Genomic DNA, 12271 nt, shown 5'->3' on the forward strand with positions numbered 1-12271 from the left:
TATATTTCATAAGTTTTTAAAATAATGTTAGCAATACGAGCTATACATTTCTTGTTCCTTTTGTTGCTGTGAAAGTTTCAAGAGTGGTTAATACAGTAATATATGTTTTTAAATGCATTTAAATATATCAATAAACACTTAACTCTCAGCAAATAATCCATAGATTGCATTTAACTTATTTTTCAATAATACTAAAGCTTAGTACTGAATCCTGGATACTTGGGTGTCAAACTTCCAGCAGAGATCAGGGAATCATGCCTAATTACTTTCCTTGGCCTGGAATTAATGCCCCCTTTTTATTGTTAGCTTGATGAAAATCAGTTCAGGATATAATTTAGAAGGTTTGCATTATTTCAATTATCTGCTCTTCTCTTGTTCTCTAATAATGCATGTTCCATCCTTTTCCCCATCACCACCTATTCTTAGCCACCAAAAATATCTTCCCTTCTGCCAAGCTTTCTCTTCTTTGTCCTTGAGTACTCTTTAATTTCAAAGGTGCCTTTCACTCTTTATTTTCTCCATTAATTTCCGATTTCTGTTTAGAAGTGGATTGCTAACATGAATATTTTTCTTGATAGTAGATTGCAAGAACTTTTGGGCAGGGAACAATGTCAAATTTGACAGAACACCATGAATGCTTGTGAAGCATGGAAGGAGTGTCCTTTTTATCCTGTGCGGTGGGGTTTGGCTTTTTTATGTTTTTGGTAGTTTGTCATGAATGTAATGATAGTATTGCAGTCGCTTTACCAGTTTCATATTCATCAATAGTGTTTTTGTGAGTTACATTGTTGTATGTAATGTAGGCACCAAAGAAGCACTGTATGACTGACTTAGAAGACAGTTCCATGATACATGGAGACAATCTGTATTACCAGTTTTCTTGGAAATTCTTTCATTGTATATATGATTTTTTTAAATTAAAATAACTGAAAATTAGATACATAAGAATATTGGTATTTTAAGAAAAAGAGTTAAGTTTATAGTTACCTACCTGGAGATCTTTTTGTTTTTCCAAGACAGGTTCTATATTTACATTTAGAAATTTGCCAGCTATTACTAGATCTCTGTCTTTATCCTTTACCATCTTGTCAAGGAAACATTGATATTTTTAGGAAAATGACTGGTGTGTCAGATTGCTGGGCAGCCCTGCTGCTGGCACACAGGGACTGATTTACAGCTCTCGGTACCTCTAATGCCCTTCACCCACACACCGAGCACCAACTTTCGTCAAGGTGCGCCCCGACAGTTGACCGATCAGCGTGGGTGGTGATGTGCCAAGGCAGCAGACAAACCCTTGCTTAATTCAAATGCTATATTAAATAAGATTAGTGCATTACCAATTTCAATTACCATTTTATTAATACTAAGCATAACCCTACTTCAACTGTTGAAATACCAGGTGAAACAAACACCACACGCACTGCTGGACTGTGAACAGTTACGTGCTGTCCACAGTGACGCCCCGGGGAGGGCACCCGTGTTGGCTGGTGCTTCTCAGGGTGGGGTAGTGCTTCCCCTGCTCCAAATTGGGGCACACCACACGGCTTACCATGTTCTGGGTCCAGCAGCACGAGAAAGAACTAGTGCTTCCTCTCTTGAGGTTCCAGTGCTTTACACTGCAGGTAAGCTTACCGGTGGCTTTTCCTCTAGGGCTTTTGAAGGCCTTTCCCTGAAGTTTGCTTTACCCTTTTTCAGGTCTGTCTGGGACTTCCCGAGTGTTACGAGTCACGAAATAATTTATCCCTTTTATCTGTTGTAACTCTTTTCTTCTTCATGTTAATTTTCATTACTGCTGTCGAGAAAAGACTGTATAGTTGCCACCAGTCACACTGGTTTTCCATTCTTCCAGCCAGTAAGGGTGAAGTTTACTATACACACATCTGTGTCCAGCAAGGTCATGGCATCAGGGGAGGCCTCTGTGGCCTCCACATGGGTATTTGTCTTCCCTGCATTCTTCTAAATGAGAATCACTTTAAATACAGGAGAAATATGTTCTCGTTTCCACAAAGAACAGAAAAAGAACAAGGATCTGGCAAGGAAGAAGCAAGTATGCATAAAGATGTTCTTGTTTTCCTAATATAGCATGAGGAGGGCTGTATGTAACATGCAAGCACAGTATTAGAGCTTTAAACCTCATTGGCTTTTTAAAACTACAAAGATAGCAGTCATTCACATTTTGGAAAATAATTGTTTTTTTCTTCCTACTCCTTGTATTAAGATGCAACATGACATGGTTTGCATTTATGTCTTGGAAGACGTAGATCAGAATAAAGTGTTTATTTACTGTCATGGTCTAGTATTTAGGCTGGACTGTTTCTTTGCCAAAGACCTAAAAAATTATCACAGAAGAATTCAGGACAAGGGGTAATGGCTTCAAACTGAAAGAGGGTAGATTTAGAATAGATATTAGGAAAAAAATTTCAATCTGAGGGTGATGAGGCACTGGAACAGGTTGCCCAGGGAAGTTGTGGACACCTCATCCCTGGAGGTGTTCAAGGAGCAACCTGGTCTAGTGGGAGGTGTCCCTGCCCATGGCAGGGGGTTGGAACTAGATGATCTTTAAGGTCTCTTCCAACCTAACCATTCTATGATAGGGTAGTATGTTACTTCTATTGGGCTTCCATCAGGCTATGCTCATGTTTAATAGAAGATGGAAGTTTCGGAAGGAGCCATGAACCTTGCAGTGTTTTGCACTGTGCATGCCTAAGTCAAAATGTCATAACTGAAGAGCTGCTCTTGTTGTGCCTTTGTTGGCTATGATCTGATAATTCATCCAGAACTGCCCTGAATTTTTAATGTTTGGGTCAAATCCAGAATAATCTGGGACACAGGCAGGATTTGGTTGCTTGACAGGAAAGTCCTGTTCAATTTGCTACTTAACAGCCCCTGCTGTGATACAACTTGCAGCTTATGGTGCTGAAAACTGGGAGAGCATCCTGTGTGAAATACCAGGTTATTACTGTCCTGTTCTTCCACCCTTTCTTTAGGCGTCAGTTGCTGACCGCTATCTGAGACTGGCCGTTGGCTAGTCAGGCGTTGATGAAGTGGGGTTCCTTTTGGTGTTTTCTGGGCTGTTTTCTCAGTTTAAGACTTTTTGCTTGCTTTTTTTCCTGTGTGTGTCAAAACTGTGCAATTCGTTCTAAGACCAAGAGCTTGATGCTTATATCTTGAGGCTGACCTTGACTGGGAGGCAGCACATGGGTGGGACTGGTTACTCTGAGTCACTTTGGTGGACGGAGAGCCTACGTGTGTATCACGAGGATGAACGTTTCCACAAAATGCAGTGGGGGCTGCTGCTTTCTTTGTAAAAGAAGGATACTGTATTACCGTTTTCAATAATTTACTGGTTTGTCTTCCCCAAAAGAGAAGGATTCAGCTTTCTCAACTGTTTGAAACATTTTACCCTATGTTTTCTACCTTCCAGAAGAATTTCCGAGGGCAAGTGTTTTATGGGCATATGTTTTCCTGTTGTAGCTTTGCCTGTGCAAAAATAATTCAAGATTTGTTGGGGAAATAAGAGAAACTACGTGCGATGGAAGCAACTCAAATGTGAAGCCTGGGGTTGAAGCCCTGTTGGTAGGACTAGGAAGACCGATACACTTAGTTGTAGCAAAGTGCTTATGTATTTTATAGAGCATAGTTTCTGGCTAAAACTCACAAAAGTCTTCTGATCTCTTCCCCTCGAGATAGGTGCCAGAACTGATACAGTAGATTTTCATGCTTGTTTCCTCTTTGGCAAGAAGGAGAGGAGGAAATTCCTGCACGGCCACTTGTACCCAGTGCTAAAGCAATACCATTTGCCATCCCTGCCCATTTTTAAAGTGATGGGAGAGCTGGTATAAAATGCATTAGGCCAAAGATGAAGCTGAGCCCAGCTCTTCTACGTCCTGGATGGCTTTAACCACAATGTTTTATAAAGAGATAAACCTTTTGTAAGAAAACAGATTAAGCCCTATCGGATCTCAAAAGGTAGTCTATAGGTGCAACTAAACACACTGGGGAGAAGGATCTGTAAGTCACCTATTCCAGAATATAACTTTTTGTGGATTTAGTGACATGAGACCCCTCAGCTTTTGCGAAACCCAGTCTGAAATGCACCACTGCTTAGTCAGCAAACACTGCAGGAAGATGCCCTTCTGTAAATGGGCACAGCGTGGTTACATTTTCCAGGGTAGTATTTTAGGGGCTGTATTTTAAAGTTAGTGATTTTTGGTGAAGAAGTTAAATGCATCTTAATACCTGTGTGTGTAAACTATTTTGACATTTGTGGTCACTAACTGTGATGGGCAGATGCAACCGCTGTTGCAGATGGTGCCAAACCGAATGCAAATGAACGGTGTCAGGAATTTGGGATACAAGAAGCGCTGTTCACTTCCTTCACCTTGTGAGATGGTAGACATGGTAGAAGAGAGAAATGATGAGCTGGCATCCGGTCTGAAGCAGCTGAAGATGGGATAACCCAAGAGGATAATTCATGTGCTGGAATAGGAGCAGATGTCAATTAGGACAGCTTGTCTGGCCATTTGGGTACTGGTTCTGTAGCATGTCTCAGCAGTACAGGCTTGTCAGACAGCCTGTTTGTGAAATTTGGTGTTGCTTGACATCATAATTTGTTAGAAGGTGGAGAATTGCTGTAGGCATTGTGAACCGGGAAGGGGATATTTTTAATCATTAGAGCAAACCCAAATTACAATTTCATGTTAGACCCAACTACACACCATTTTAAGTTGTGTTTTTCTTAAAATGAGAAGTCCCAATACAAAACTAGTTGCTTTTACTAGAAACGGAACAAACCTAGGCTTTCACACTAGGCTCTCTGGGACAATGGGCTACTGCTCTTTAAACCGTCTGCAGTAGCGTGCACGCGTTTGCCAAAGCATTTTGCCCCACACCTGTTCTTCAACTAAATTCATTTCTTCTCCCCTTCCAATCTCTGTCTTGTACTGGGTGAAGCGCCATGCTGTTATGGCTTACGGCTTTCAGTCCCAGAAATAAGTTCAGGTTTCTTCCTCTGGGAAGTATTTCCATAAACTAATATTTAGAAGACTGATGGTACCAGGGCTCCTGTCCTGCCTAGGTTAGAGCAAGAGACCCTAAGAACTGATGCAGGAACCTTTAAAAGAGAGATGGGACTTCTGGATTTTATTTTTCTTTTATACAATGGACATTATCATGATGCGAAATCAATGTGTTGATTGCAAATTACAGGCCAAATGTACCAATTCACTGTCTGAGAGATGAAAAGCTGTTACAAAAAGTAATGGAATCTATTCTGAGCTGATGCGAGTTTGCCTTTAAAAAGTCAAATACATGAAATGAGGAAAGGGTTGTGTTACATTATTTTCTCATGGTACCACCTCTTTGGGTTCCCTTTTCTCCTATGGTGTGCACCTTTTAATCATAACAAAAGCCCAAGGGTATATCCTTCTATATCTTGAAGTTAGCATTCCCACAATATTTCTGTGTATTGTACTGTATTCACCCTCAAAAACATAGCGAGTGGTTTACTAAAATTCAAACACATAGGTTATAGACATGCACGGTTAGGCTTAGTGAAAGAAGAAGTCAGTTGTGCGGTGACACTATGAGGGGAAATGGAGAAAAGCCAGAAATAACCTTAAGTGTCTTTAAAAATCAATTTAATTTGCTCTACAGCATCGAACGCTTCGAAGGTTTCAGCAGATTCATACAGTTAGAGCTTGTGTCACTTCTGAAAACCTGTTTGAAGACATCACTAGCTGGGGGCAGCACACCCTCAGGCAGGAAAGCGCAAATGAGAAAGTGACTGGACAGGAAGGAAAAATGAAGCTCCATACACAGACGTATTTAAGAAGTGTAAATATCATAGGTTTGGGGGAAAAGGGTTCATCCTGGAAAAGGTATTTCCTTTAAAACCAATTACATGAATGCTATCTTCATATTAGTATTTCTGTACCTTTTCTTTGGGAAAACTGCTGAGATCCTAACAGCCCGTCTTAGGTGAATATTTCCATGTTTTGGGGATCAGAAGGATCCAGATTGCTGTGAATTTTATGCGGTGTCCCTGAAGAGCTTTCTTCCCAGCAGCCTAGCTATGCCTGTGGCTTTTGCCTGCTGACTTGAGAACTTGAAGAGACTTGCGTTGACCCTTTCAGATGGATAGCAGTACAGTTCTTAGAAGTGGAAAGGTTGCTAACTACAGAGTTGAGCTTCCCCGTGTTCCAGGACGAAGGTGCCACAAGTTGGTTGTCTATCTAAAAGCTCTGTAAATATTTAAGCTACACTATAGTGGGATATGAGGGAAAATTCCCTTTGAAATATTTTATCTCCAATATAGAAGGCACACATAAATCTATTTTGAGACTAAAAGTGTCCTTTGTATTCTAAATACTTTTTTTTCGGAAGGACCTTGTATAAGGAACCAATCTGGCTTCCTCCCCCAGCCCCCGCAGGCAAAGCCACCAGTGGCTGAGACCTTTTTTAACACAGAGCTGCTTTTCAGAACGGAGGAGCCCCATCAGTGCAGCAGCAGCAAAATATGATATTTGGTCTCTGAAATACTTTCACAAAATCATTCTTTGCGGATCTAGGCTGTACATCAGAGAGAATTTTATCTAAACTGATTTAATATTAGGGAGGAGGGTTAAATAGCATTGGTATTTTTTATTTGGAGGTTAGTAATTTATCACTTGAAGTTGTACGATACATTAATTATCAGAACAATTGGACCTATTGAAAGTTTCTGAAGTGAAAGCCACAAGTTATCAGATAAATTTAGAGTTGTGTAATTTTCTCATAACCCTTCACTTGGAAGCCTTTCTGCTTCCAGTATAGGATGAGGTCTGGCAGCGAGGTTAACCCTGACCTCTGGGTGTTCTATATGGACTTGTTCATTTCTGCCACATTCTTTCAGTTTAAATTTAGATTTGCTGGCAGCTATTATGCCTATTGCAGTAAGCTTCATGAGCAAAACATTGAAACAAATATGCCTTTTATCACAGATGTTTTTGCTGAATAAGATTAGTGAAGAACACTTAGAAGCTGAAAAACAGGGTGCAGAAGCCTTTGGTCCAAAAGGCACAAATAGCTGAATGTCTGGAATGTATTTACTTCTCAACCCAAGGAAAGAGCAAGTAATTGTTTAGGTGCTGGAGTGCAATCTTGCGCCCTGTTTTACCTCTGTAATTTGTTATTGGTAGTAATGAAATTTCAGCTATGTAAGGGAACACAGAATCCGGATATGAATGTGTACATGTAACAAAAAAAAAAAATTAAGCTTACTGTTCTAAAACAAGCTGTGGTTACTGTAGGAAGTAGCAACCTACAACTAAATTTTATATTTGGCTGATTGCTAAACCTGTCTTAGTAAATATTAAACAGTTGCGTTAGTTCTTCATTTACAATAATGATCTGAAGCATAATAGCTGCATTGGTAACTGCTTTAAGTTTAAGGAAGTGCATAGCACTTAATTTTGTATTTAACACAGAGGATTATACTTCTGTTTTATTATATTTTTATTCTTTTTTTGTCTGACCTGAGTATATGGGATTTGAGAAATACACATGGCAAAGGACCTCACTTTCAAGGCCAGTATGTCATTCTCTGCCTAACGTATGACATGATCTTCATAGATAAGGTTGCTGTACCTTGAAAGACTGGATTGACGAGGGATTCTCTGGTCTCACTTTCTACTATTGCTCGTCTGTCTAGGATAGCATGGGAGGAAATGGCCTCAAGTTGCACCAGGGGAGATTTAGATTGGATATTAGGAAAATTTTCTTCACCGAAAGGGTTATTAACCCTTGGAACAGGCTGCCCAGGGAAGTGGTTGAGTCACCATCTCTGGAGGTATTTAAAAGATGCGTAGACGTGGTGCTGAGGGGCGTGGTTTAGTGGTGGACTTGGCAGCATTAGGATAACGGTTGGACTCCGTGATCTTAAGGGTCTTCTCCAACCTAAATGATTCTATGATTTTATATTCCGAGGTAACATACAAAAAGTCTTCCTGTAATGCACTTCTGTCTCTAAGCTTTTCAGGTTCTTCAAAAGATAACAGCGTTCCTATGCATTGCTGAATGATGCGGCTCCAACAAAGAAAGGAGATCTTGAGAGTATGGAAAGGAGTATTCTCCCTGTACACCTTTTTAGGGAAAAAAACAATGAATAAAGCAGACTGTGATTCTTAGATAATTCAGAGTGAGATTTTTCGTCCTCCTGAAGGTCAAGACACAAAAGCTTCCAAAGATGCTCTGACCCTACTGCCTCTGCAGTTGCTATGGGCAGGAGACGCTGATACTCAGCTCCTCTGAGCACTTTGATGGCGTCCAACCTAGTTACTAGGGCTGAACACTGGGGAGCTGTGTTCCTCGTGAATGGATTAGGCAGAATTTATTCGCTGGTTAGAAGTCCTACTGTGCAGGCTGTATATTTTTGAATGTAAGTAGCATGATGTTATTGCTGTTCAGCAGGAAATTTCGGGCAACCTTTGAAATACGTAGCCAATCAGCATTTGTTCCAAATGGCACTTTTGTGCCAAATTTCCAATTAGTGAATGGCATTTGTTATCTAGGCCCATTTGGCTTTATTTTGAAGGATAATGAAAACCCATCTTTTTCCTCATCCCCTTAATAGACACAATATAGAGTCTTACTGAACTAAGAAAAGACAGAACTGAATGGAGAAAGCTAGGAGAGTTATAGTTTGGGGAAAGTCTTCAGGACTTGTATTTTTAAGGAATGACTGTGGTTTGAGTTCTGTTACAGCAAAACAAGAAATGTATAAAAATAAGGGTGTTCAGCTCATACAGATGTATTGCAGAGTGTTGGTAAATGCTGGAAATACTGTTCCAGTAGGTAAATATTTGTCGAGATAAAGGCAAAATGTGCCTCCCAATATATGGAGCTGTATTTTTTACTGTATCGCTATATCATGTATGTGTATTATTACATGCATTTGGAGTGTCTTCATCAGAAATATTTAGAAGGCTTTCTTAAAGTCTTAATGAATTTTCTTCTTTGCATTTTCTATGGAAAATGCTGAATTAGAGACACCCCTCCAGCCCCCTGAAATACAGGATCAGAAGTGGGACTGTTTGCACTTGTGTGAATCTCTCCTACTTTGTTTTTGGAACTCAAAAATCCTAACTTCTAATGGAACATTCAGTGTTTGTCACCTGGCAAGTATCATTTTTGCATAGCTTTACTGAAAAATCAAAGACGTTTTACTCATTTCCGTATGTAATTGTTGCCTCAGAATTGGTTACCACTGATTGGTAAGAAAGCAAGTTCTTATGGCTCCTTTTTCTTAAATTACAGTTTAACTGTGTCGAGAAATAGAACCTTCATATTAGATTTTGAGAGGCTTCCTATATTCATTGTTGCTGGAGTTTGGGTTGGGTTGTATGTTTTTTCCTTGTTGGAAAATGTAGAATCTTTACTTTGTCTATAAATGAGTGCTGTAGACATTTATCAACATGCACATTTCCTGTGTAAAATCATCTCACCCAGAAAGGATTCTACATGAGTGTCTTTTGATACTCACTTTCTGTGGAACATCCTGTGTTTCCTGTATTTTACTTTAAAATATTTGGGAAGACCATGGAAAGTAATCGAAGAATCTGTTTCGATAATTTTAATAGCTACAGAGCTGGAATACAGCTTAGCACTTTTAACAACATTTCAGGAAAAATACTCGGAGTTTATAACAAATTGGGAAATTCCAAATAAAGATTTGGAAAACTAAAGAGAAGATATTTAATTTTCTGTGTTTTAAAACAATCCCTACAAAGATAACACCAGACCTTCTGAAGGGAACATGCTTCTATTGGTAATATTGGACCAGATGTCTGACAATCTGTGGCCTTATTCTTAGTTACTGTGGTCAAGATGAGTAATTCCATTAGTAAAAATATACATCAGTGTAATACTGGAGTGAGCCTCCTGGATTCTACTCCGATGAAAGTGAGCAAATTACAATGATCTCTCTGTTCCACTTGTGAAACCTTCATAAGGAAACAAATCACCATAAAGATTTATCAGGTAAGAAAAATAACAGTATTCATCCAGCTCCCCTGGGTATCGTGGAGTGTTGGTATGATGCTCTAAGGATTTTAGCAGGATGGCAACACGCTATTACTGTTTGTATGCTCAGTCTGTTAGAATTGTTTGCTATGAAATTATCCTCTGTGCCAAGATAAGTATTGTTTGTGAAAGTGAGACAGATGAAAGAACTGAAGTAGCTTCCGGAGAGAGACTAATCTGAGGAGCTGTAGCCGCCCACGATGACAGGGAGGTCAGTGTGACTGTATTTTTCTTGAATGAGGAAAACGAGGCATAATGTAGCAGCGTGCTCAGGGACTGCCATGGAAAGGTGCTTAAGGGGAGTCACTAGAGAGGACTTTGAGGAAACTAAGGAACAAGAAAAGTATTTTTGGCAGTTGCACTACAACGGATTAATGTTTTCATTATATAGTGAAGCAGTTCAGATAAAAGGGGAAGATACATCCATGAAAACAGAAAATGTTTGAGACCAATAAAGTATTCCCAACGGACGGGCAGAAGAAAGCTACAAGACTTGACGAAGTCTGGAATTATAGTAAGGAATAAAATACAGTGTACAGGGTGACCTTCAATGTTCTGATTCTTAATTGACAACCAGCAATCAGTCAAGAGCTGCTGAAATAGAAGTGGCTTAAGGAAGAGACTTTAAAGTTACTTTGGTTTTGGTCTTGGTTGTGCTTAGCTTGAGCTGGCAGTGGTTCACCCGAGATGAGGTGTTAGAAAGCCATTCAGATATACAGAAGTGGAGTGTGATCATTTGAGTATGAAGAACAGCTATGAATATGTGTCATCAGGACTGGAGTGCTAATTGAAGCTTTCTAAGTGGAGAAAGTTACCCAAGGAGAGGGAAAGAGCTGGTCAGCTTTTTCCTTGAGGGCTAGAAGAAGAATGAGAGTCCTCAAGTTACAAAAAGCTTGAATGTTTTAAGACTTCATGTATGTTTGATTTATTGTAGACCCAACCAGAAAAAGGATCTGAATGGTCAGACTCCATGTCATGTCTTATGAAGAAATTGGAACAGTTGAATTTAGATATTGAAGACGCTCTGAGTGTTGGCTCTTCTCCCTCCAGTACTCCTTCTGCCAAGAGGCAAAAGCAACTGGTAAGAATGTATATGTTGTATGATGCATTTTCTAACATTTAGCTATCAGATGCTCATCAAGCCATGGTTTTCAGATCTGGTTGTGGTTTTGGATAGGCTGAGGAGCTCAGGTTCAAGGATAAAGTTAATTACAGTTTTCACTCAATAATAACAAAATCTCATTAACCGCTTAGACAACTAACAGCCAAATAAACAGAAATGTTATGGCATGAAACTTATACTTTTTCTGTCAATATGGCTTAAAATAATTAAACACCTTTTTTATAGGGAAATTTGAATCCAGATGATTGCATTTGATAGTTTTTCAGAATAGAATACTGTTAATTTAAAGTTCCAGTGCTAGCCTATTTACACTTGTTATATTTATTTAAAGACATAACAGGAAGAGAGACATTATGTATCTTCATTAAGAGCAGAATTAATATTTTTGTTTCTTTATTTTATCTAAATATTTGATTTAGAGCTGCATTCCTCTAGTTAAGAATATTTTGTCGTGGCAGTTTTCAATGACATGCAGTCTTCCAAGCTTTTATTTTGCGGGCGTATGGGATTAAGGAGCAATGATATTATTTTAGTAATTTTTGAATAAACAAGGTTTTTTATAGAAGCAAGTAACTGGAGAGTGAACAGTGTGAGAAGTAGGAGTGTTTGTTCTCTGCTTTAGGTTATGGTTAAAGTCAGTTCTTAAGATAGAGTTGTTTGGATTTGCAGCTCTGAATGTTAGTGCTGACTCGAAATTCCTGGAAGGTGAGCTTGTTTGAATGCTTTTGCCATCGCTGCTGTTTCAATGCTGCTTCATTTTGTAAAAATAAAGCCTATAAGTAAATGTCTGTGTGGATCACAGTGTGAAATGTTCATGTCCCTCAAGGTGGGACGTTCAGAATTTTGCATCTTGTCGTTGCACTTTCCAGTAGGCGTTTTCATATTCTGCAGAGAGAGGAACAGAGTGGCCATGACTGACTGTCATTTCTTTCTTATTGTACATGTCAGTAAGTCAGAACCAGCTCTGTCCGACTAAATTAATTTCATCATTAACTTGTCTATTAATGGACAGTGTTCTGTCTTCTTGTAGGAGACTGCTCAATGTCTTCTGTCAAAATGCAGTGGCAGCGTAGTCTGCTTTTCTGCCTG

General features: G+C 39.3%; 1 protein-coding gene across 1 annotated transcript in view; it reads left to right on the forward strand.

The window, feature by feature from the left end:
- Positions 1–12271, forward strand: part of STARD13 (StAR related lipid transfer domain containing 13) — a 314488-nt gene that overhangs the window by 72651 nt on the left and 229566 nt on the right. The window contains exon 3 of the mRNA XM_082484956.1: positions 10994–11140. Coding sequence (XP_082341082.1) covers positions 10994–11140 — 147 coding nt within the window. The remainder of the gene's footprint in view (positions 1–10993; positions 11141–12271) is intronic.

Source organism: Vanellus vanellus, assembly GCF_965231255.1.
Source record: "Vanellus vanellus genome assembly, chromosome: 1".
Lineage (NCBI taxonomy): Eukaryota > Metazoa > Chordata > Aves > Charadriiformes > Charadriidae > Vanellus > Vanellus vanellus.